Genomic DNA, 26,349 nt, shown 5'->3' on the forward strand with positions numbered 1-26,349 from the left:
CAGCTTCTCCCAAAGTGTCATGGGAATAATATCTTGGTACAGGAGCAGAGAATTCTATGTCTGAAGTCTCTAGCCACCTAAGAAAAACAGTTCCCAGGGTTCATGGGTTACAGAAATCACGGTTTAACCAATTCAAATCCTGAATATAGATTGTACATTAAGACATAACCTCCCAGGGCCTAAGATCTCACCTTTATTCAACAGGACCGACATAGAACTGATTAATCTTCTAGCCCATACTTCAGTGCCATGCTCACCTGTAGATATATGTCTTTCTTTTTTACAAATGTGTCAAAAGATCAAATCTAGGATAAATGGCTTTTTTCAAACGGTAGACTGTGGCACAAGTTTCAGCTCCCGGCAGATGGTTGGAAGTGACCCTCCTGAGATGAGGGTCACTAGTAATATACTGAGGGCTACAGATTCATTTTTGATCTCATATAGCGTGGTGGTTTCAAATAGCTACTTTTTTGTTGTTGTTTGAGAAAATTCCTCATAGCTCACACTGCAGCAACATTCTTGTACAACTAAGATGTACAGAGTACATTAAGAAATAAAAGTGACCTCTCAGCCTATGAGACCTAACTATTTGTTGCTACTGAAGATGTTCTTATTAGGAAGATACTTCCCCTGAGTTTTCTCAACCCAAATACAAATGTGTATTCATGATACACCTCCCTATGAGTAGAACCATCACGTACCAAAGGGGTACTCACATGTTATGTTCAATGCGTGTGCACAAACAATTGAGTGTTACATTCAGTGTGACAGTCCGTGTGTGGCCTGTAGTTGAGATGTACACATCAGCGAATGCACACTTGCAACTGTGTAGAGAAAGCTTGTACACACATCCAGCTTATCATGTGAACAGGCCTAGTGTTATTCCTTGGAGGCAAGATGGGTATTTTAGAATGACCACAGACGACTAGGAGGGAAAGACTTGGCTTAGGGAAATGTGCTTTTGCTCCTCAGAATGCATTTCAGTGACAAACAAACCACAGCAGGGAAAAAGACTACGAAAAGAAAAATAAGCACCACCAAACACAGATAAGCACCAAATCTAACTTTAAAAGCATGGTAAAGACAACAACAAAGAATACAGTCACTGCGCAGCAATGAAGCAGGTAGAATTTTCTTACTTTTTATTTTAAAAGGTGGGAGTTAACAAGACTTCGTTTTTCCCCCCCTTGCATCTCAGTTGCTCTCTTGTAATCATTCCTTTCAGGTGAGTTGGTGCCAGATTCGAGAACCGCAGAATTCATAAAGTCACCATTTTGGATTTTGTAGACCTTACCCAACTGCACGCTTTTTCCATCCTACTAGTAACTGAAATCTGGATCTCCTAAACTTTCATAAAACAATTGCCCCACTACTTGACTTTGTATAGCCCAGTCTCCCAACACCCTTTTTGGTACACTTTCCTTTACTTGCCTTCTAGAAATTAGGGAGTAAATTGGTCTGGAGGTCCTTAGCCTGAGAGTTAAATAGCCAAAAACATGTTAAGATTTTGTTTCTTAAAAAAAAAAAAAAGTTAGAAAAAGAGAGGGCCAGGAGAAGGAAGTCAATACTTTGAACAGAAGCGGATTTGTTTCACTGTACTGATATTATCGAATCAAGAGGTCAACAGAAACACACAGATGAGTGCGTGAGCAGAGTAATCTAGTGGTATAGATTAGGCTACTAACAATTTTCTGTTTCTCTTTTTCTTTTAGCACCGTTAATATATAAGTTTAGATCTATATTAGCACCTTGTCCCCGATAAAACAACCAAAAAACCCCCAAATTGTTAAAAAAAAGAAAAGAAAACGTGGGAGTTGTAGGTAACAGAAGCAGAAGCTGCTGAATTTAGATCACGAGATCCTTGTCAATATCCTCTGCAAGAGAAGAAGAAAGGCATGGTGTAAGAACACGTTGTGTGTGAATCTGTACAGTATGATTCCCCAATATGTATGTGAGTGTTTATTGAAAAATCCACCCTTAATCCCTGCCTGCCAGCCCAGCCAACCACCCCTGCCCAAACCAGCTGCCCCATTTGCCTGTTGATGTTCCTTCCACACCCTGTTATGAGGCCCCTATTCCCCTGAGAAATCTGCAATTCCCAGGAGTGGTTTAACAATTAATCTATCTTTCTAGGGAACTCTGGGAACTGCAGCTCTGGGAATAGGGGTTTCCTAACAACTCACATCACCTTTCACAAACTACATAACCGCACCTAATGCGTGGGCTGACTCTGAAGCTTGACCAGAGTCCCACTGCCAAAGTTAAGCAGGGTTAGCCCCACAAGCTGTCTAACAGGGAAGGCAGCCTGACAACTAAAGGTAAGCTGCTTTTAGTTCCTTGGAGAAAGATTGGGGTATAAGTGAAATAAAAGAGGCAGACTGTCAAGGAGTTCCAGAGTAGATCCCAGCGCTCATCAGATCCCAGCGCTCACCAACTGGGCCAGTTGCTCTGATTTCAATCCTATAATCCCTTACCTGGGACTAAAACCCATGGAACTCAGTGGGATTTACTACTGAGCGGACCTATACAGGACTGCAGTGTTAGGCGTGGCAAGTGCTTTTAGGCGTGGCAAGTCCTTTTATACAAGTGCTTTTATTTCTGGTGTATCTGCCTAGTGCTCTTGGTCTGGAATCATCAGGAGATGTTTGCAATTGGGAGCCCCACCCCCTTTCCTCTAGTGAAGTCCCAGTGATGCCTTAGCCCTGGTGTGCAGCATACTTACTCTCCTTAATGCCAAAGCAGCTGCCCCATTCCTCAAGAGCGATGTACTTGTCATTGTCTAGATCACATGTTTCAAAGAAGCGGGTGGTGCAGTGCTCCATGGGGATGAGGGGAGCTCTCAGTGGGGCCAGCTCAGTGTGGGACAGATACCTGAAAGGAGGAGCATCAAGGTGGTCACAACAACAACAACACCCTAAAATTACCATCAACCGCAGTTTTCACTAGATTGGCAGAAAGGACAGAGGCAACAATCCCTTCGCTCTGGTCCTCCACTCCCACCCAATCATACCCTTCCTTTATATTTTGGGGCTCATTCTCATGTCCATTCAATAGAAAGGCTTCTATGTTCTGGCTCCATTGTGCCATTAAGACAATGAGCACATACCTGTGGGCTTAACTTTGGGCTAGGTCAATCCACGCTGGCAATTCAAGCCATTGGTGCTCCCATCTCTTCTTGTGCCTGGCAGCAATTCCCCCCTTTTATATTGGACTGAGGCCTGTTTCCTAGACATACATTTTCCAAGCTTCATGGAGGCCAGTTTCCTGTATATGTGACCTATCATAGGATCATAAGAGCTGGAATGGGCATCTGCTCCAACCCCCTGACTTTTGCCAGTCTAGTAATGAATGAAAGGAAACAAAAACTAATCTAGGGACTTTCCATGTGCTCCATTCTTCTCCTGTGATTTTCTCATTTCATACATTACTAGAGCATCGCAGGACGCAGTCATGATGCACCATACCATTTGGAGAATGTATGGATCAGGCTTTATATACCAAAGATATCTTGTTCTTTGGGAAATCTCTCTCATTTTGTGGAGTAGTCTTATCTAAGAAATGGAAGGACCTGCAAAACATCCCATTACCCAAACCTGAAGTGCATTATGTGGATGGAGAATGCCCCGAAATCAGCCCTTTAAATGGATGGGCTGTACTCTCTATCCGTTGATACCAGAGCCCTCAGCAGACACTTCCTTTCTGTTTTTAAAAGTTAAATTTAGGAATCCTGAGAATCTGAAGGATGTACTGCTTAGCAGGCTGAAAGCCAAGTGCTTGATTTGTGGCACAGTCATGCAGTAAGGGAAGGTGCCCATCTTTCATAGTAAACACCACCCTGACCTCTGCTAACAAAGTAGCTTTTCAAAGAGCTGAGTGCAGGCTATTTTACACCTAAGATAAATAAGGGACTTGGTTCTTGTATCCTAGGCTATTTATTATTTTAAGCCTTGCTTGATGAGGGCTAATGAAGGTTACAAAAAAAAGAATTTTGCTTGTGATCTAATACGAATGTGTCTTGTCTCTGCTAGAGTTTATCACAGGCCAGGGAAGTGGGTGGGTACATACCCATCGACGGGGTGCTGGTCCAGCTGACCAAATTGCCAATGCACAGGGAAGATGTACATGTTGTAGTTCTTCTCAAAATCACGGGTCAGCAGTTCCACTGTGTGGTCCCCAGCTTCCAGGCGCTTCTCATTCTCGTGGATCTTTTTCACCTATTCATCAAGATACAATTTGCATTAAAAAAGAAATTAGTCTGAAGCTACCATCAGAGCCTTTCTCCTGGGGTAAAGTGGGCAACAGCTTGCATTTCATCCTGAGATGGCCAAAGAAGAGCCACAGAGCAGTGAATTTCTGGCGGAAATGTACATGAAGAGGGGTATGACATGCTGTCCAAGAGAAGTTTCCATCTGGTGGAATACACCAGCATGTGAAGGTAATGCAAGACACACAATGACTGGTGACACAAGACTGGCTTTGCAAATGGCATGTTCCCTTTGCGCCCACATTTGAGCAGCTATGGTCATGTCATGCATTGTGTGGCAGAAGACCCAGACTTGCCAGAAGTGTGTGCTGGGTATGAATCTGTTACAGATGTAATCCTGGCTCTAATGGGTGCGCTGGTTTTCAAAAACAATTGTTATATGTTTAGGCATACACTTAAATAATATTAGGTGCACTTTGGGGGCGGGGAATGTTTTCTTTAAATGGGTGAGCTGCCTATATTCAGTAGTGTGTGATGTGATTTGATGTGTTGGTCTTGGTGTGATGGGGTGGTAGACCCATAACCATGAAAAATAACAATGTAGGAAAACTCCACTTTTGTGCACCATGTAAGCTATGGGGATGGTTGTTTATGTAGAGCTATAGCTCACCCTGAGTTTCTGCTTCTCGGTCAGGAGGTTGTTGTCTTCATCCCGCTCATACAGGGTGACCAGCACATTCTTCAGCCAGTCACGCATACGCAGGGGGAATTCACTCAGCTCGGTGTCGAGGCACTCAGGAATGACTGAAACCCAACCAGAGACCCATCAGTTCATTTACAGTTAAGGACAAGCCATGTTTATTGTCTTTAACCGTAAGTCCACTTCAATGAGACACTGACTACACCTAACAATGGCCCAGAAATTATTAGATAGCGATACGCATTATAGCAAAGAGAGCCACTGCATTCAAAAGGTTTGCACAATTCTATTTTTGCTAAGAATGCAAAAAGAAGGCCCATTCTGCAAGTTTCTATGGGGATGCCATTCATTCTCCCCAAAATCTCTTCAAGACAGTACTCTCTTTCTGCACCCTGACATCAGAACCAACTTTAGGATTAACCCGAGACAATAAGCAGCTTGTGGATTGATCCAGGTTTGTTTGTCTTTGAACTTTTTACCTTCTTAAGTTTTTCATTTTGTACAAAATAGGAAAGTATAAGCTTGCCTTTCACTAGCAACAGAAAATAGCATTCCAGGTAGGAGGAAAACATTTATCTAACTCCATCAACCATCCATGAGTACAGTGCTTAAATGTTTGTGTTTGTTTGTTTTTATAAATTAATCTAGGACTTACTTGACTAATGGCATATTTGTTAAAATGCTAGCTATCACGTTAATCCAGTCTGGAGGAGAATATATTAAAGTATTTATTTGTGTTGGTTGCAAAGGCTGCTTCTTGCCTTAAACTTAGAGACCACTTGAAAATTAAAAATCCTGCCAACACTTAACACAGTTAAGCCGCCTTGACCACACTTTCTGTGTTTTGACCTGATCTAACTCCATCCCATCTGCTCAAAAGTTGGGCTGGTGATATGTTTACAATTTATTCAACATGTTTGCCTGCATGCTTAAATGAGAGGTTGTTAGTTGCACAAGGCATCCATAGTGGAGCCCCTGGAAACAGGAAATCATCACGGCCACTGAAGCAACTGTGGATACCTTGAGCTAGGGCAAGGACAATGCCTGCAAAATAGAAGCTGTCTCATTCTACAGGCTTGTGGTTAGAGATAGACGTAGAAAGATGCTGGAGACGAGAAGGCTCTTGAATGAATACTTTATCACTTGTTTGTCACCTGGGGTGTCATGTAAGAGACATCACAAAATCCACTGAAAGCCTATAGCAGAACTTTTCAGCATTGTAAATAGACCATTTTCTATTTACAGGATCACATTTTCTATTTACAGGAAATAGGGGATCACGTTTGCCTTAAAGTTAGGGACCAAACAAAGCTGAAGGCCAACACCCAACATTGCAGAACCATCTTGATCATGCATTCTGTGACGATCAGACCTGAGGAACTGATTATGTCATTTTCTCACCCCTGTGAAATCTTACACCCAAAATAAGCTACAATTATGAAGCATGCAATGAAATATGCAAACTTTATAAAACCTGTCTACCAGTGAACAGGGTGATGGAAATCTTGGCTAGATAGAGATCAAGGTTGTGTCTTCAGATGTGTTGCCATAGCTGAGCAGCCTACAGAGATTTCCTAACTATTCCTGCTTCTTCAGGTGCAGATGATTAATGGAGTCCAAGCCACCTTTTTCTGACAGAGACCAAGTTCACATGTAATGTTAAGCCAAGCATTACATCCACCTAAACATTAGGAAGAACTTCCTGACAGTAAGAGCTGTTTGACAGTGGAATTTGCTGCCAAGGAGTGTGGTGGAGTCTCCTTCTTTGGAGGTCTTTAAGCAGAGGCTTGACAACCATATGTCAGGAGTGCTCTGATGGTGTTTCCTGCTTGGCAGGGGGTTGGACTCGATGGCCCTTGTGGTCTCTTCCAACTCTATGATTCTATGATTCTAAGCCATGGCACAGCACAGACTAGCAAATGTGTAGGTTCCCAGAGCCGAAATCTCAACCACAGTGCTCCTCCCCTAGTTCTGCTTTTGTCTTGTTACCTGGGGCTAAGTTGAGGTTTGACTTAACATTACAACCAAAAGCAGGCTTGTGGTTTGTCTCACGATAAGACAAACCACAAGCTCTAGGCAAGGTTTGTTCCTGGTTTATTGGACCAGTGAACACAATGGCTGAGGTAACCAAGATGGTAGGTGCCATGCCTTTGGGCTGACCTATGGGTCCGTTTTCTCAGCACATTTCCCAGAATCTGTCACTTGACTGTTATGAATGCAGGCACATTCTGTATTGTCACAGAATGACCGAAGTATTTTTATTTATTAAAACTATTATTTTTATAGTTTTTATTTTTTCAGCATGTGCTGGTGTTGCGCACCCCGTGAATGAACAGTCTTCAGGATGCCCATCATTCAAGCCTTATTTGTGACCCATGTAGATCTCCATGTATTTCCATGCTAACATAACTTGATGTAGTGTTTTTGCTATTCCTTAGATCACATGGATGCCGGAGCCGCAAATTCTGAAAATATAGTTGAATATAGGCTAGATGTAGTCAATGTGGTGCCTTCTAGATGATGTCTTGATACAGCTCCCAACAGCACTAGGCAGCATAGTCAATGGTCAACGATGATGGGAGCTGTAGTGCCACAACATCTAGAAAGCAGGTGTTGATTACAGTGGTACCTCGGGTTACAGATGCTTCAAGTTACAGACTCCACTAACCCAGAAATATTACCTCGGCTTAAGAACTTTGCTTCAGGATGAGAACAGAAATTGTGCTCCGGCGGCGTGGCGGCGGCGGGAGGCCCCATTAGCTAAAGTGGTGCTTCAGGTTAAGAACACTTTCAGGTTAAGAACGGACCTCTGGAACGAATTAAGTACTTAACCCGAGGTACCACTGTAGTTGCCTTCTGAATGGATTTTGTTCTGCTTCATAAGGATGAAAACTCACATTTGCAAGGTCCAATGTAGTCCAGGTGGAGCTTGTGTCCTTTCTTGGTTCCCTCCAAAGTGCATTTGGTGGCAAAGAAGTGGCAAGAGGTGTCATAGGTCTTGTTGTCAGTGCCACATACCTTTGTGAAAAGGGTTAGTTGCATTAGAAAGATGAAGTGCTCAAATGCAGCATGGATCTATCTTTCTCCCCATCTAGGACAACATCAATAACCTTCCAGAGCTAGACAAGCTCAAATGTCTATTAGGTATTCATAAAGCCTCTACTTGGCAATCCTTATCCAGCCCATAACTCCACTTTTGAATCATTTAAGGATTGGACTGCAACCCTGGATTTGATGGGGTCAGCATATATTTGTCACTGCACTCCCAAGTAATTTTCTTTCCTGGCAGCTGCATGTAGATGTTAGAGTGCCAGGGTCAAGATGGCACTCAACAGGGCAAAGTCCAGGGGGGATGGAGCTGCTGTCCTCCAGTAATGCCCTTGGCATTGACCCATCAGGTAGGGGAAGAACTATTGCCAGGCAGGGCCTCTCACTCCATGTGTCATGGGCTGTTGAGGAAGACTTGATAGTCAGTTGTATTTAACAAAACCACTGAAAGATTCAGAAGAATGACAAGCTGCACTCATTCTGTCCAGTGGCATGGTGGCCACTCTCCTGTCATTGCTCACATCCCTTTCTCAGTAATTCCTGCAGCTTCCTTTCATGCAGCTGGGCTGGATGACGTGGCTATTTACCAAACTTGCAAAACACCCTTCATTGGTAGCATGGTACTTAACTATGTGATATGCCCTAACCAGAGGTTACAGATGTTACTGGGAGAAACCTCAGAGATGCATCAGCTGCTATGCTAAAGCTAAGATATAACTGAGGCTATAAGCAATCACTGTTCCCAAGACCTCCACTTTCGTCAGTTTGCTCTGTTGGCCTGACTTCACTCATCTTCTCTGCTCACCTTCTCAAACACTGCAGTGCTGGCTGGGCAGCTGGAAGGATCCTGGCACACACACATAGGGGTGTTGTTTTCGTCCAGTTCACAGACTTTGCCATGCTTGCAGTGATAGTTCTGGCAAGGATCTAAGCAAGACCAGGAAGAAAAGCAATTTTTGAAGCCAAAACAGTGTCAGTGGTTCCTCACTATTAAAAACCCCCTGGAAAACTAGCCATGGAGAGATATACTTAGCCTTTTCACCAACAGCACTGTCTGAGCTACCCAGCATAGTGTTTGCTTGGCTCATCAGAGGTAGGATAGCCTAACATATTTATTTTATGGAGCAAGGCATATAGTCCAATAGTCTATGTTTGTCTCTAACTAGGGCAGCACAGGAATGACCAGAACTCCTTAACTGATGTATTGGAGTTAAGTTGCAAGTGTCAGCATTCTCTTCTGAAAGAGCGATACCTTACTGCCACCATCATATGTACTTCAAATCTTTCCCAAACCTAAAAAACAGATATCTGTAAACACACTCTGCATGGCTGAAATGGAATAAGGACCGGCCTCAGAGGGAGCATGTGGTTCACAGACCATTTCCTTCCCTCTGTGGTCCTTTAAAGTGATACCCCTTGCAACTTAAAGCAGCCTATGGAGAGAGTGATGCTGTTGGGTCTTCAGGATGCAAGACTGGGAGGGTGGGACTAAAATGACAGTAGCAAGAAAAATCATCTGGCATGAGAATACCAGGGCTGCTGCAACAACACCTTTTCTTCAGTTTTTTGCATTTCTATAAAATATGCATTCTTATATACACGGCTGGTCCACCCTTGAGGCAAGGTGAGGCAACCGGCTCAGGTGGCAGGATGTCAGGTGCCAAAATGTTTTGGGCTGGCCCTGCTTATATTATGTGTATAATATAAACACTATAAAACATATAAAACACTGCAGGTTTAAAGTATAATATCCAGAGTACTGCTTACTTTCAGCAACAATCTCCTCCACATCCACAGTGGGCTCTTCAAACTCTCCAACCTCCACCTGAACGGGGTTGATACCCACAGGTTCCTGGGAAGAGAGGTGGAATAAGGTCAGTTATTCTTGTTTTCTGGTTGATGACAACCTGGAAGCCTGTTGCGACATAGAAACCATACCCACTCAAATAGGCTGTTTAAAGAGAGACTCACAGCATTAGGAAGCCAAAGGTCAGGGAAATGTCTCTAGAGTTAATTTCCTTTCATGAAAGAAGAGCCAACTTGAGGTATTATTATTAATAATAATTAAATTTCTATACAGCCCTTCACCAGAAGATTACAGGGTGGTTGAAAATGCATAATAACAAACAAAAACAACACCCCCCCTCCAATTTAAAAGGCCATAGATTGTGTTATTAGACAAAGGCCTGGGAGAAGAGGAATGTTTCTGCCTGGCACCTGAAGATATGTAACAAAGGTGCCAGGCAAGTCTCCCTGGGGAGAGTATTCCACAAATGGGGAACCACCACAGAAAAGGCCCATTCTCATGTTGCCACCATCTGGCCTCTCATGAAGGAGGCACACAAAGAAGGGCCTCAGATGATGATCTGGTTTGGTTCATATGGGGAGAGGTAGTCCTTGAGGTATTTAGTATACTATATGCCAATAGTGAGTTCATACTCTAAAATGTAGCCAAATAGCACAGGAGTCTTTGAGGAAGATTTGGAGAAGCACAATTTTTAGGGAGCGAACTATAAAAGTAGGGGAAGGGACTCTTGAGCAATTCAGTGAGGACTGAACACGCTCAATGGGCACAGCTGGTTGTTGTGGGTGGAGGATACAGAAAACAGGGTGGGGAGGGGAAATGGAACGGAATGGGGTGTCCTAGGAGAGGTATGGCTGACTGGTGGCTAGCTGGAACCCTGAACAAGAGCGCTCCACACTGTGACTGAGTTACAGGCCCCACCTCTCAACAGGGCTTCCAGCTGCAGTTCCGTTCCTCTTCTGATCACTCTTAAATTTCAAGCAAGCAGTCTGAAAGCTCTTAACTCATAATAAAATGAATAAAAAGACCGATCTTGAGAAATGGTGGTCTGAAGCAACTATCTCCAGAAGGATAGCTGTGTTAGTTTGTTTTAGCAAAAAAAAGAGAGCAAAGAGTCTCGAGGTACCTAAAGACTAACATATTTATTATGGTGTAAGCAGATTGCAGTCCATTGAACGTATATGCCATAGAAAATGTGTTAGGTTGCTTCCAGACTACCTGTTTGCTGAGCATCCATCCCAATTTCTTTGGGTGGTGGTCATACAACTTCCCATCAGTCGTTATCCCACCTCTTCCAATGCATCTCTCCCACAAAGCACATAAAAAGAGGGGGGTATTGCATCAACTCGTACCTCTACTGTAGGGTCCTCTACTACTTCCATCTCCTCTGGTAGAGCATCCTGCTGCAAGGAAGAAATAAGGAAGTCAGGTGTGGATGTGTCTCCCATCCTAGCTCTACTGAAGGGTTTCCCTCAACCTTGTGCCTGAAGCTCCACTCCTACTGCAGTGACCAAACACATACATGTACAAAGCTCCTCTGCCACCCTACCCAAGTGCTGCAACCAGCAGGAAGAAAGTGTGAGACCTTCTGCACAAGGCTGCCCTTTGCCACAGTTAGAACCTAGCAGGCCCCACTGAAGTCTGTGGAGCTCCTTGCCTTGCTTTGGAATGCAGTATTGCCGTATCTCATTCCTTAATAGACTTGAAGGCACTCAAGTATCCTTGGCCCAATTTTATTTAAAACACACACACACTTAGAATTCAAAGAGTTAAGGTCCGTGAATTCCTGTTGCTCACTAACTTGGGCACCACCCAATGGACTTTGCCAGCAACACTTACAGCACACCTGTCCCTAAGGCGCAGTTTTGGCAGTGACTTTGAAAAGAATCAAACTTTTGAATATAGTCATCTGAGAAGGATGGATTCTGGCGTGTGTACATCCATGCTTGCTCTGACTTAGCCTGAGTTCACACAGCAGTTTACTCTATTTCCCTAACTGCAGCCAATCAGAAGCCGTGATTTGGTTTCTGAATGTTTTGGAAGTCAAATGGACTTCTGGAATGGCTTCTGTTTGACTTCCAAGGTACGACTGTACTTGAGCTTTCATATGATGTAAAAGCCACTTCCAGAACTATAGCAGAATACAGTCATACCTCGACTCCCGAACACCTTGGGAGTCGAACGTTTTGGCTCCTGAATGATTGAAAACTGGAAGTGAGTGTTCCGGTTTTCAAACATTGTTTCGGAAGCCAAACGTCCAATGGGGCTTCCTGCAGCCAATCAGAAGCCGTGCTTTGGAAGTTGAACGTTTTGGAAGTTGAATGGACTTCCAGAACAGATTCTGTTCAACTTCTGAGGTACAACTGTATAATGGAACTACCATGCAATTTAGCACAAGTTTAGCATTCATTTCCATATTATTTGCAAATGGATCTTTTCTGAAAGCAAATAGCATGGAAATGAGCACTAAACTTGTACTATATTCCACTGTAGTTCCAGAAGTTGCTTTTATGTTATGTGGAAGCTCAAATATAATGCGGAACTTAACAGTTAGGGGAAAGTCATGAAAACGGAATAAACTACCACGTGAGTGCAGCCTTCTTGGAGCATTTGTGTGGCTTTCCTGTAACCCCCCTACAAGTTTTTCTGTTTGTAATGTGGCGCCACCATCACAAACTCTGTTCTAACAAAAAATTGCATATGATGTGGAGGCTTTAGGGGTCCAAAAGAAGGGGGCAGATGAAGCTGCAGACAGAGGAAAGATGGCAAATGGGAGGAGACTTGGAGGAAGCAGAGGTCTAGGAGAGGAAAACGGCTGTGACCAAGGGAAGGAATGGTGGGCCAAAGCCAGGTGGAAACAAAAAAAGAAAACCAGGGCTTGGTACATGCCCCCATTTATAGCCTCTCCTTTCCATTTTTCCAGAAACAACAACCCCATTTCTAGAATTTGATAGGTATCTTGCTAGTTTGAACCATTTTTTCCTGGCACCAAGTGGAGGGGAAATCCTTGAAGTCAAAATGTGGCAATCCTTTTGTTGTATGTTGGCCCTGAAACTCACCTTTCTCATGCCTTGCCCAATGGCAATCCTATAGCAGGAGGGGCAGAAATTCATTCTAGGAGACAGGTTTTAAAATTTTATTTGATCCCATTTCACTACTTACCGGTGCTGCCAGGGCCTTGCCTGCCAGGCAGAAGAGGAAGAAAATCCAGGCCCGCATCTTTGTTTGAAGTCTGGAGAGAGAAGAGGAAACCTTTGACTTATATTTGGGTGGGGACTGAGTATTGTATTTTACTGTATTAATTTTTATGAAAATTATGGGCTTTATTGCACGAGAGTCAGTTTATTATTTTCATTTATTGCAGTTTATTCCACCCTTCCTCCAAGGAATTTAGGGCAGCATGCTTGATCCTCCCCCAATTTTATTCTCACAGCAACCTTGTGAGGTAGGCTAAACTGATAGATAGTGAGTGGCCCCAAATCATGGTGAGCTCAAATGAGGATTTGAGTCCTGTGCTGAGTAAAACATTGTAACCACAACACCATGTTTTCATGTTACTGTTTCTTCTTACAGGAAGAATAAGTAAGGGTAGATAAGGCTTTTGACATAGTTGACGCTGATGACCTGCAAGGATGCTTCAAAAAAGAAAGAAATGGGAGTAATGAAAATGACGTGAACTTAAAGCTGAAGTCTTCAGCAGAACAATTCATGCATGAGCTTGATTAACATTAGGTGATGGAAGGATTATACCTACAGTTTCCTCCCTTCGACAATATATAGAATCAAAGAATTGTAGAGTTGGAAGGGACCCCAAGGGAATCTCAACTAAAACATCCATGACAACTGGCCATCTAATCTCTGCCTCAAAACCTGTAATGAAGGGGAGTCTCCTAAGGGAGTTGGTTCCAATGTAGAACAGCTCTTATCAGAAATTTCTTCCTGGATTTTTAGGCTGAAATTCCTGACCAAGCACATGCCCAGTGAGTAAATTTCATTGAACTAGGTGGCCTTGTGGAGCCTGTTGTAAGGCTAGACGCCACAATGACCTCCATCCGCTTACTTCCTGGACCTAGCAAAGCAAGCCTTCATTTTGACCCCTTACAAGCAAAGAAGGAAAATGCAGCGGGAGAGTTGGCAGAGAAATAGAAGGCAGAGACACTATTTCTGGGCTGAAACCTGGCATCCATTAATTTTACCTGTTAATGTTTCAGTTATAATCTCTGTTTCAGACTTTGTGGGTAGTAGGGGGAAATAAAGGAACTAAAATGAGCTTTTTCCTATTAACTACATTGCAGAAGTGTGCATAACAGATAACCATAGAAGAATTTAAATATCCTTTGGATTTAAAAACAAAAACATGGAAGTTTTACTGGGAGCCAAAAATATTTCAGAAGGGGAAAAATAAGGGTGGAAAAGTGGAAGTCAGTGTTATTCTCTGCATCATGTAATGTCCAAACCATCTTCCTGCTGGTGCAAAGTCCTATCTTTCAAACGCAATAGCATTAAGGCATGTCCATCCTTGCCCAAGGAAGTTCTTGCCAGAAAGCACTGGGGAAACAAACTGAGGAAATCCTGAGTGATTAAATTCTTTGCTTATCTGCAGTCTGGCATACAGCAGAGGCTGCAACTGCAGAATCTTCTTCTTCTACAGGCCTATATATTTGCTACTGAGAGTTTTCAGACCTTCACCTATTTTCCTAAGAGTAGAGTGTTGATACAGATGGACAGTGCTCCTATATGGAGCTATCTTGTCTACTCCAGATGCAATTTGTAGAACTTGAATACCTATGTCCATGAAAAGTGGTATGAACTGCGAAGAAAGGGGAATCTCTTGCTGAGCCTAGCATGCAGGTAAGAATCTGAATGTGTTGACTGTAAAATGATATATGAACTCTTTGCTAATCTGAAAAACCACTCACAGAGTACTAGTAGGTACAAACGGGTGGGCATCTGGAAATCCAGACCAACCAATAAAACATGCTATTGCCAAATGCCTTTTCAATTGCTCAGATACAATCTATTGTTCAGTGATCACTTCCTGCTTCTAACAAAGAAGGGAAATCCAGGAGAATATTGAATTTGTATTCACAATAAGATTATGAGACTGATGCGTGCAGTTCTCTCACAACCTTCCCTATTGGTAGCAGATTCATGTGACAGATGTATGACAAAATATAAAGACAACACTGGCAGTGGTTTTTATTTTTCATTTGTAGTGCAAGCCTGAGTGAAATATTTATCTAACAGTGAAATATTTTCACAAGCCAGAAGTCTCCCAAGTCTTAAACTGCGGAATATAAAATTGTGAACTCCAACTTAGTACTTTCAAAATTTGAACTCTGCAAAGTAGCTCCCTATCTACAAACATATTTCACACCTAAATGCAACTTCATACAAAATGTGGCTGATTTCCCTCCACCTCTCAATATATTGCAGATCTAATATGAATGCATTTCCTGGCATTTCTATGGCAGGTTACAGCATGCTCCCTTTGCGCCCAAAAGGTGGAATCGTTTTCCAAACATGTTCCCTTCAATGCACTACAGAAAGGCTGATGTCTGAAATTTCCACCTCAGCTTTTATTTATGCCAAATGTAGCAGGCTTTAGCAATATTTACACTGTAACTTTCTAAAAACGTTCATGCTGCAGCCTCCAGCATGTTTTGCATGATGCATTTTTGTGTATATGGTTAGATCATGGTAAGAGAAATAGAACCATTCATGAAGATGCAACATGGTTTCATGCAAAATCATGGATGTGCCTGACAGTTCATCATTACAGACACTTTTTGGTGAGTATAGAGTAAGGCAGGAGTAACCAACTTTGTGCCCTCTAGATGCTTTGAACTACATATCCCACCATCTCTGACCAGGCTGCTTGGGGCTGATGGGAGTTGCAGTCTAACAACATCTGGATAGTACCATGTTGGCTATGTAGGGGGCCTATTTCCCATTGACTTGGCGGCTGTCTAATGCAGACAGCTCTTTCCTCTGCCCCCACCTCTTCTCCTGCTGTTCAGTACACCAAGTCCTTTCCTCTTGCCTTTATTTGCTCTGGAGGCTGGTGAAAGCATCCTTCGTCACTGCCAAGACCTGAAGCTGAGGTCAATAGCTCTTCCCCTTTTAAATGGCATTTTTGGGGTGGAAAAGTACAGCTGCATCTGGCTGTTTCCCTCCTCCTGGATCTACAAGGGATTTTCTTGTGCTTTGCTTAGCGGGGCTCTTTCTTGCCTGGCTTCCGAGGTCCACTGATGACCAAGGTCCGACAACTTTGCTGAGGTTCAGCAGTTTCGAGCCAGGTGTCAAGGGGCTGCTTTCAGTAGACAACACCCCTTGAGCCACCCTGGTCAATATTGGATGAGGATCTCAAGTGGTGTTCCTTGCCCCAGAGAATATCAGATTTCAAGGCCCGGGGCTGTGCTGAGGTATAGGAGCCCATCTGACAGCAGGCCAGCAAACACTGAGAACAGCCACTGTTGTGCTTGGAGGTAGAAGGGACATGGATCAACTCTCTGAGCAAACAAGCTTTACATAAACGTCTGTCGCTGGAGACAGGAAACAAGTTTATTTGAAAAACAAAAATGTCCAGAAATGCCTCCATAAGAGACTTATTTTTTGTCTAAGAGGAGCTGCTTTGGCTGAGGCCTTCCAGCTGTACCCTTGGTACTTTGCGATAGAGGTGTCAAATGCATAGTGTGATGCTCTCGCAATGAAGACCTGTGTAGCAGCCATCACACGGCTATCTGTGGAAAATCAAATGACTCAAGGCATGCTGCTGGGGCTTAATTGAGCCAGACCCGGGGCTCACAGGGGCTCAACCCACGAACATGCTTCTCAGTGCCAAGACTCAGAGTTTGGATCTGCAAAGTGGATTAATGCACATGCATTCATATCCCCGTGAATGCAGACACAATTCTCCTTTTCCAACACTCTTGTTTCACAGGAGTAGGTTGGAACACAGAACAGATGCAAAAGCTAGTTGTCCAAAGGAACAGAACTTTAAATAAGGTTTAAGTGGCATGGTCACTATCCTAGTTTGAACTACAGAAGAACCAGATTCTGTGTTTGGTTTCAGCCAGGGCTTGCTGTGTAGGCTGCAGTTGGTATCTGGTTCTATAAATGGTGCTGACATTTGATAAGGATCCCATGATTTTCTTTAACTGGAGTGATTTCTCTATATATCCCATGGGAGGAAAAGACAGCTTCTCAGCATGTGCAGAGTCCCGCCCCCCAAAGAACAAATAAATCAGAGCTGCACTCCTGTCCTGCTGAAGTGTTGTCTTTTCCCCATGATCTAATTGGGCTTGGGAGTCATGTAGGAAAGTGCAAGGACAATGATGTCATCTGCTGGGGTGCTAGGGTACTTGACAAACTCTCCTTGCAAGTTAAGTGACATGACAATAAAGCTTTCAAGCTTGTTTGTGTCAATTTAGCACAGTCAGAGAAGGAGGAAAATAATCAAGCAGAGGGTGGAAACATCTTTCCTTTGGTTTGGGGTTCTTACTTCATGCTAGCAGGTTAAATGGCAACACTTCTTTGCAAGATGGTTCACGTTTCTGATTGACATGGCTATAAACTTATGCATGGTTTCCCTTATGCATAGTGCTTATTACCAGGAAACTACATTGGATTGTGGTCATATTCATTCTAACCAATTTGGTAATATGCTATGTACTTCTACATTTTGATATGTGTGTGTGTGTGTGTTGCACACATTTATGCACACATAAATATAGGGATCAGTGCAGCTGCCTGTACTTTTGGACACTCCTTTAGGGTGTGGCTATGAAGGTTGTCATGATGAGCTCTTCAATATTTGCCACTACACCAGTGCATCTGACACAACAATCCCAGGGAAAGCTTCTTGTGAAAGGGAAAGCGCACTAGGTGGCAGTTTGCATAAACTCCCTGTCCTGGCAATTTCCCTTGGGTGCCACGTGTACCTCTTTGTTGCCTTGTGGTCTATAGTCCGCAAGGAACAGCGGAATATTGAATCCCCACTTTAAATCAACATTCAAGTCCACATTATACCCAGAATAGGCTTGAAACTGGTAGCTGCTGCAGAGCTAAGGAAGGTTCCCACCAGGGCATCTCCCCTGGGTGCCCCCCCCCCCGTGATATCTGGAATGCAGCACATAGGCTGTTGTAAGGGTTTCTTTTGTCCTAGCTGACTCCACCATTTTGCCTTGCTGTCTTTAACGCCTAGAGTCCATTGCAGAACACATACATCAGGCCACCTTTCCTTGCTCTTTCCTTTTGACATATGTTCCTATGCAAAACAGCACCTTATGGTGATAATGAATAATGAGAGCAGGGTTACTTAAAAGAGCTTTGAAAAGATGTGATCATCCTATTTCCATACCAGCAATTTAGGTGGCTTTGGTGGCTGCCTTTTATCAACTGCATATCTCAAGCATCTCTTAGCAGATATTCTCTTCTCTCCCCTCTCTCTAAGATTAGCATTGGTGGCTTCCTCTGGACAGTATGGACTGCTTTCTCTGCCTTTCCCCAAGGCAGGATAACGTTCATTACCCAGCATTTGAAATGACCACAAACTCAATTTTCTCTGCTGTCCTCTTTGTTCACATTCCATCTCATTTAAAGGATGCGGAGTCATGGACCAAGGCTAGAGCCTGCACCCCTTTTCTCACACCCTTCATACTAACTACTCTTTCAACCCTGATTTGACATGGTGGGGATATTAACCTATGTTGCCAATTCATGTCTCTCTTAAAAAGCTATCATAGTGTGCACAGTCTGTATGCTCACTTATCCTGAGCCTTTTCTTTCTGAGAAGAGCTGTGCAGCACCTATCCATGTAGCAGCATTATATGAATATGGCTCAAATGCAGCATTTATGAAGGGATGCTTCTAGTTGGGTCCTTCTGTTCATGGCCAACTCATTGCTCCAGCAAAAAATTCTGTGAATGGACTGGGAAGGAAGGTAATTCTCACTAATTCCCACTTTTTGCTGTTGCACTCTGTTCTGGAGAGTTCAGCAAACCCTCTGGTGCAGATTTGAGAGGGTGCAAAAAGCCTTACGAGTGTTCAGATAGAGCCAAATGTTTCTTCAGGATCGGCTTTTTATCAATCAGTTAAGTTGACTGGTATGGTGCTGTGGTCTAAACCACTGAGATTCTTGGGCTTGCTGATCAGAAGGTCGCCAGTTCAAATCCGTGCAATGGGGTGAGTTCCTGTTGCTCTGTCTCAGCTCCGGCCAACCTAGCAGTTCAGAAGCACACAAGTGCAAGTAGATAAATAGGTACCGCTGCGGTGGGAAGGTAAACGGCATTTCTGTGCACTCTGGTTTCAATCACAGTGTGCTGTTGCCCCAGAAGCGGTTTAGTCATGCTGGCCACATGACCCAGAAAGCTGTCTGTGGACAAACGCCGGCTCCCTCGGCCTGAAAGTGAGATAAACACCGCACCCCAGTCGCCTTTGCCTGGACTTAACTGTCCAGGGGTCCTTTACCTTCTACTATGGCTTGACCAGGATCGTAAACAAAACGGATCCCTTTTGCAACTGTTGCTCATGCAGAAAGCCTTCAAACCGCAAACCAAGGTTTGCAGATGAGTACCATGAGCGAGCGGTTTGTGCTTGTAACTTGCAATCCACAGTCAGTCACTAACATGGGAGGAAGCCCACTGAGCCAGGCTGAGGGAGCCTTGGGCAAATGCTCAATGATGGTCAGCCTCCTCTGTCACCAGGCCCTGGCAAGTGTACCTGGTGGCGGTTGAGGCGCAGCAGCACCAAGCTGAATTTCTCACAATGCCTGAGAGTAACCCTACACTGACGAATTAGAGGGAGTTTAAATAAAGAGTGGGCACAGCTATCTGGTCTTGCTTGAAGTGCTATGCCAGATTTTTAAAAATATATAAATGAAATGGGGGGCTGTGTGATAGCTATTTCTGCAATGGTAATACTTTTAAAGTGCAGCTTGCTGTTTATAAAAAAAAACCATAAAAAGTTGTTCAAAAATAAATCAATGCAGCACAGCTTGCTTTTAAACCTCATGGAGGAAAAGGCTACCCATAGCGGCTGACCCTGGGGGCTGCATTCTGCCTCCATGAACAGAATGCAAGTTTGCTGAAAGCCACAGAAGGGGAGAGTGCTGCTGTGCTAGGATCTTGCTTGCAAGCTTCCCATAAGCATCTTGTGGATGTTGGACTAGCTGGGCCACTGGCCTGATCTAGCAGGGCTCTTCTTATGCATTTAACCCTGTCTTGTTCATCTTCAGGGAAACTGATCGCATCACCATTTCATTTCCAATTATTAAACCCAAGTAGCAATTTACAACATTAAAGACTGTCTAGTAACCAGTGGCATGGGGGGGAATGGGGGATGTTGCCCTGAGCGAACAATCTGGGGGGGGCCATGAACCAGGAGCCCCCCACCCCACTGAGATCCCCCTTGCACCCTGCCAGCGGCAGGGACTGGACAGCACAGAGGATGAAGATCACCTTCTGCGCCTGCCCAGCATAGCAGAGTTTGCCCATCGGCGACAGGGGTGGGGGAGTGCAGATGGTGAAGTGTGAAGGGCACCCTCTACACCCTGCTCCCGCATGGCACGTGAACACCCGCCCGGCGGCATCAGTGACAAGGGCTGGATGAGCATGCTCTGCTCCTGCCTGGGGCACATGCGCGCTCATGTTCTCTGGGCGCTGGCAAAGGGCGTTACGCCACTGCTAGTAACTCCATGTTTCAGCAGCCACACTAGCTAAAAGCTTACAAAGATGTAATACTATGAGCAAAGAAAAGCTTGGGTAATGGTTGGGTATTATTATTATTATTATTATTAATCCTGTCCTTCTTCCCAAAGGAGCTCAGGATGGAGATTCTATTTCTGACTCCACTTTGTATTGTTAGGCACACACATTAAGTCCTCCCTTTCCTGTCGGCAAATGGTGATCCCTTTCATTTTCTCCTCTGTAAAAACAAGCTGATGTTAGTCTGCTCTGGCAGAAGCACTGTATAAATTATCATCATTTTAAGAACTCATTCAAGAGAACTACCCAATAATTCAGCTCCCTAGTATCAAATGTGTGGCTTTATCTGGAGAGAAAATGATACATGTCAGAATATACAAGGCTTAAGGGCAGAGGAAAGCAGCAGGTAATTTTCACCGTAAAAATAAAGGGAAAGAAGCTTTATAGGACTGTAATATCAGGGATATGATCTAGGTCTTTATTGCTACTCCTTAGCTGCACAAGCTAAATACTTTCCAGTCTGAATTAGCAAATAGTTTTTGAAAGAAAGAAAAATCACATGCATCTTTATGATATTTAATGTGCTGCCTGGGGCATAATTCTCATTGGGGTGATAAACCTGAGCTTGGGGCTGTAGTTGGGACAACAACAGCTCCCTATTGTGGGGCGGTGTCTCTCAAGTAAGAGGGCCTTAAAATGTTTTGGCTTAAGAGGACTTGTACATTTGGGTTCCTGCAAGGACTAGCTATAGCCATGGCTGTCAACTTTCCCCTTTTCTTGTGAGGAATCCTATTCGGAATAAGGGAATTTCCCCTTAAAAAAGGGAAACGTTGACAGCTATGGCTATAGCTTTACTTCACTCCCTGGTGTACTGAGGTGATCTTCCATTTCCCGGGGAAAGGGGTGTCTGGCAGCAAGGAAGGAGCAAGAGAACAATTCTCTCGTGTTCATTTCAGTGCAGACAGCGCTGACTTCTTGTCAGCATTTGTGGAGACAAAAGTAGCACAAGGAAGTTGTGCTCTGCTCTCTCTAGATTTCCCTCCTACCAGGAAATAAGAGACTGCTCCAGAAGTCCCTGTGCCATCTCATGGGCCTCTGGGGAGATGTCCTGTATCTCAGCAGAAGTGGTGCCCTGCCACAATTGTGGCTAATAATAATAATAATAATAATAATAATAATAATAATAATAATGCTTTCCCCTCAGACTGGGACTCAAGAAGGCTTACAGATAAATGGATGGATGGACCTGACTAAATTCTAAGTCCTGTCTGAGATATCCAGCACTGGAAAGCTGGGCTTGCTTTGCTTGTAATTTTCCAGTTATTTTGGGTCATGTTATTTTATGGATTCTGCGGCACCATGATGAAAGCAAGGCCAGCTGCTCAGCATTCATGTTGTCAGCTACCAGCAGTCTGTCCCAAGAGGAAAGTGGCCGGAAGTCTGGCCTGGACGGAAGCCCAGATGCTCACCACCTGTGAAACCCCTACAGTTCACCCCTCCTCCAGTGCAAAAAGATATCAGCAACTTTCTTAAGTTATAAAGAATACCTAAACTATCAAGTACCGCACAAAGCTAATTAAAGGCTGGTTTGTTTAATCATAGCCCTTTGTTTTAAGATATAAACAGCTGGCATGAATGTAGCTGACATAAATAACTGTGTGGGCATAATTGCTGTTCTTTCGCTATACCATTAAACAGTGGCTGTCCCAGAGTTGGGGCTCTGGAAGATTTACATCTTAATCTGGAGTTGCAGGGAACAGACCAGCAGCTAGACTGGTGATTGGGAGTGGCCGCTGAGACCACATAACACCGGTGTCGAAAGACCAACATTGGCTCCCAGTATGTTTCCGAGCACAATTCAAAGTGTTGGTGCTCACCTTTAAAGCCCTAAACAGCCTCGGCCCAGCGTACCTGAAGGAGTGTCTCCACCCCCATCATTCAGCCCAGACACTGAGGTCCAGCGCCGAGGGCCTTCTGGAGGTTCTCTCACTGTGAGAAGCGAAGTTACAGGGAACTAAGCAGCGGGCCTTCTCGGTACTGGCACCCACCCTGTGGAATGCCCTCCCAGCAGATGTCAAGGAAATACACAACTATCTATCTGACTTTTAGAAGACATCTGAAGGCAACCCTGTTAAGGGAAATTTTAAATGTTTGATGTTTTATCGTGTTTTTAATATTCTGTTGGGAGCCGCCCAGAGTGGCTGGGGATATAAATAAATTATTATTACTACTACTACAGTGGTACCTCGGGTTAAGTACTTAATTTGTTCCAGAGGTCCGTTCTTAACCTGAAACTGTTCTTAACCTGAAGCACCACTTTAGCTAATGGGGCCTCCTGCTGTTGCCGCGCCGCCGGAGCACGATTTCTGTTCTCATCCTGAAGCAAAGTTCTTAACCTGAGGTACTATTTCTGGGTTAGCGGAGTCTGTAACCTGAAGCATATGTAACCTGAAGCGTATGTAACCCAAGGTACCACTGTACTACTACTACCACCACCACCACCACTATAGTTAGTGGTAAAGACACTTGCACAGAAGATATATTCCTTTACTTTACGTATTCCAGAACTGAGTTCAAGCATTGAACACACAGTCCCCAATGGAGCCCTGGCTGATCCTCTGCAGAAGCCAAGCTCTGGCTTTAATGATAGCGAGTGAACTGAAATACTTTACTGACATGAAGATGTGTGTGTTATGAGATCCCCTCTGCCATAATAGATTGAAACGTCAGTTAAGGACAACTGGGGAGAAGTCAAGAGGCGCTCTGTTGTGTCTTTCTACATTCCTTCTTTTTGGATGCTGCATAGAAGGGCGATTCAGAACCGAAAGCAGCACTTCAAAAAATAAACCTTTGAACTTTTCCGCATCTAAAATTCTGCAAAGGGGAAAAGTTCCAGCTGAACACATCTTTTCCTTTCCGCGTCTCAGGCCATAAAGGCCTTGCATCTCCTGAACCAAAAGGCCCTGAAAGGGTTGCCATGGAAGCCGACATTCCATTGTGGGAGAGTCATACAAGAGAAGAGCGCCTTTCCCCCACCCCAGTAGGCGGAGCTTGGCAAAAGTTTGAAAAGTTGATATCTCCCCACCCCCACCTCAAATCTCCTGCTTCTGCCTATGTGGCAGACAATGGCTTTGTTTGAACTGATTCATGGACTGTGCATGCATTTTCCTTAATCCCCTCCGCATACACACATAAACATTTTCCCCCTTCAACTTCACCACCCTTCCAGAGTCACAATCCATTGCATTTTTGTTATATTTCCCCTCGTCCCCCACCAATACGCACACAAATAGACTGCTCGGAGCAACAGGGCACTTTCCTATCTGCACCAGATTAAACTGCTCCAGGCGCTTAGATTGCACTCTGCAATTCAAAATTAACTGCCTTTTTCTTGGCAAACGTTTTGGAATAAAATACTGTTCCAAGAGGGAACAAACAAAAAAAAGAGCAGCTGAACTATTCTCTTGGGTCAGAGCAGGGGAGGCAGTGGCTGCCTTTAAAGGCAATGAAATCCCTTTTAGCATCCACTGTTGTGTTTTTTAAAAAAACAACAACAAAACAAACACAAAACCCCACAACATTCTGACTTGAAATTCATCCTCTTTCTGTACTGCTGTCACTCTGCCAAAAGCAAATCAGTGAGATAAATAAAGACAATTGCAGGGGGTAGTATACCGGTACTTTAAAAACAACAACTTTCTTCTTCTTTTGATGGCCTTTTTCTGGAAAGAAAAATATCGTTGGGCTAAATGTGCTAAGATAACGTTCTCTTGACAAGTTTAGTTCCTTAGATGCTCGTAACCTGAAGTGACCAATGACAGGCTGCATTCCATGTGCCAGACCTAATTATTATTATTATTTTTAGAGGGGAGGAATTAAATTGTGAAATCCTAGCAACAGAGTAACAACCTGCTTGAAAATTACTGTCATCTCCTTCCAATAAATAAACACATATTTATGGCGAGCAGCGAAAAGCAATGAAATAAGCAGCAAAATCCTGTTCTTTCTGAAATGTCATTGAACTAAGCCTATTAACATGCTTCAGCTATAAGAGGGGTGGGAATAGCTTTCGAACTGAGGAACAAAAGTAAGGTGCAGCAAGCAAAATTCTCAAGAATGGAAAGTCAAGAAAATGCAAAAAAATATTCCCACACATTAATACAACTCCCCCTCTCCACCAGCACTGTTAATCTTTGGCAAACTGTGATTCGCTTGCTTAGTATCATAACAGAGAGGAATGAGAAAGAGCAGAGAATGGAAAAGGAGGATTTGATGCCATACCTCAAGGACAGGGCAGTGGAGCTGAGAAAACTTCAGCCTCTCTCAAGGGTCTGAAGGAATCTAAGTGTTTTAGAAGGAGGCAACAGGAAACCGTTCCGAGGTTTGCTGGGCTGGGTTTCTGCTTGGCTGGCTCTCTTTCTCCTCCTCCTCCTCCTCCTTCTCTATTTTCCAATTCTGTTTCTTTCTCTCTACAGTGGGCTGGCTCTCCCCCTCCCGTCCCCCTCCCACCTCGTCCCCTTCTTCCCGAGTCCCAAAAATATAATCTGAGGCTGCAGCCAAAAACTAAATGATAGACCAGAGCAATCAAGAAGTGGCGGAGGAATACACTGCCTTTAGGCAGCGGAGCTGATGGAGAATCATAGGCGAGCGCCACATTTGTGGCAGGCATTTCAGGATTCCAGTAAAGACTCTTTTGTTCTTCCCAAAAATATTGTCAGCTTTACGGGGCGCTGCCCAGTCCTTCCTGTTCATACAAACCTTGCAGACCGATGGAGATGGCTGCGTATTGGTGCATAACCTGACTGAAGCAAAGGATCCAGTTGCAACTATTCTAGGGAAAGGACAACAATAGTGCCATCAACATTAGCACCAACTCCTAAGGCAAGCAGTGTGACAAAGGAATAATAATAATAATAATAATAATAATTTATTATTTATACCCCGCCCATCTGGCAGGGTTTCCCCAGCCACTCTGGGCAGCTTCCAACCGAATATTATAAACACAATACAGCATCAAACATTAAAAACTTCCCTAATTGCTATAATGGGAATTATATAATGAAGCACACCACTGTTTTTTTGCTGGCATTCATAGCCATCTTTTAGTGTGCGATTGGCACATATTTTCCCTACACTGACATTTATCTATTGAATTTTTATTCATTTATTGCTTTTCTAGCCTGTCTTTTCCTCTGAGGAGCTCAAGGAATAAAAACCCTGTGAAGTAGGTTAGGCTGAGAGGCAGTGACTGGCTCAAGATGACTCAGCAAACTTCGTGGCTGAGTGGGGATTTGAACCCTCATCTCCCAGGTCCAAGTCTGACACTCTAACCACCACACCACAATGGCCCTCACCAGTCAGAGCTCTGTATGAAAGGACAGACTCTCGGTCAGAAGAACGACAAAGTGCATACAGAGACTTTTAATCCATGTGGCAGAATTAATACTCACGGCTGCACTTCCCAACTCACAGTGTATCTGTTTTTTTCCACAGTGAAACTACACATCACCCACGCAACTGTCCCCCCTAAGCCTGCTTCTGAAAACAGCAGCCCAGTGTCACATTCCCTTTCCCCCATCTACGTACAGCATGGAACTCAACTTTCCTTGCATCCTGCTCTTATTACGCTAATTCTACGTCCCTGCTCGGCTATGATGTGCTCAGGATAATGGCACAGGATGACAACATATAGCGGAGGTGAAAAAATGAACACAGGGGTACCATTTTTGGCAGCAGCCCCTTAGGATATTGTATCCTCCCACCTACAGAACAGGGAAATCGTCTTGTGTGGAGTGGCCTTAAGTGTATACGGGAGAGTCTGCATTGCTAAGAGACGGAAGGATCCGTCTGACCTCATAAACCTATTCAGGGCATGCTCACATATTGC

At 43.9% G+C, this 26,349-nt stretch overlaps 1 protein-coding gene across 2 annotated transcripts in view; it reads right to left on the reverse strand.

The window, feature by feature from the left end:
- Positions 1-1,048: 1,048 nt before the first annotated feature.
- Positions 1,049-26,349, reverse strand: part of SPARC (secreted protein acidic and cysteine rich) — a 184,248-nt gene continuing 158,947 nt past the window's right edge. Inside the window, exons 1-10 of one of the 2 annotated variants that reach the window (XM_053377063.1) lie at positions 24,744-24,913; positions 12,919-12,988; positions 11,109-11,159; positions 9,720-9,804; positions 8,758-8,879; positions 7,802-7,922; positions 4,875-5,008; positions 4,066-4,214; positions 2,723-2,871; positions 1,049-1,874 (exon numbers count right to left, since the gene is read on the reverse strand). In XM_053377063.1, coding sequence (XP_053233038.1) covers positions 1,846-1,874; positions 2,723-2,871; positions 4,066-4,214; positions 4,875-5,008; positions 7,802-7,922; positions 8,758-8,879; positions 9,720-9,804; positions 11,109-11,159; positions 12,919-12,975 — 897 coding nt within the window. In that variant the 5' untranslated portion in view covers positions 12,976-12,988; positions 24,744-24,913 and the 3' untranslated portion in view covers positions 1,049-1,845. Of the gene's footprint in view, positions 1,875-2,722; positions 2,872-4,065; positions 4,215-4,874; positions 5,009-7,801; positions 7,923-8,757; positions 8,880-9,719; positions 9,807-11,108; positions 11,160-12,918; positions 12,989-24,743; positions 24,914-26,349 lie in introns of those variants that run through there. The other variant, XM_053377064.1, reaches the window with a different exon arrangement.

This window comes from Podarcis raffonei, chromosome 2 (genome assembly GCF_027172205.1).
Source record: "Podarcis raffonei isolate rPodRaf1 chromosome 2, rPodRaf1.pri, whole genome shotgun sequence".
Taxonomy (NCBI): domain Eukaryota; kingdom Metazoa; phylum Chordata; class Lepidosauria; order Squamata; family Lacertidae; genus Podarcis; species Podarcis raffonei.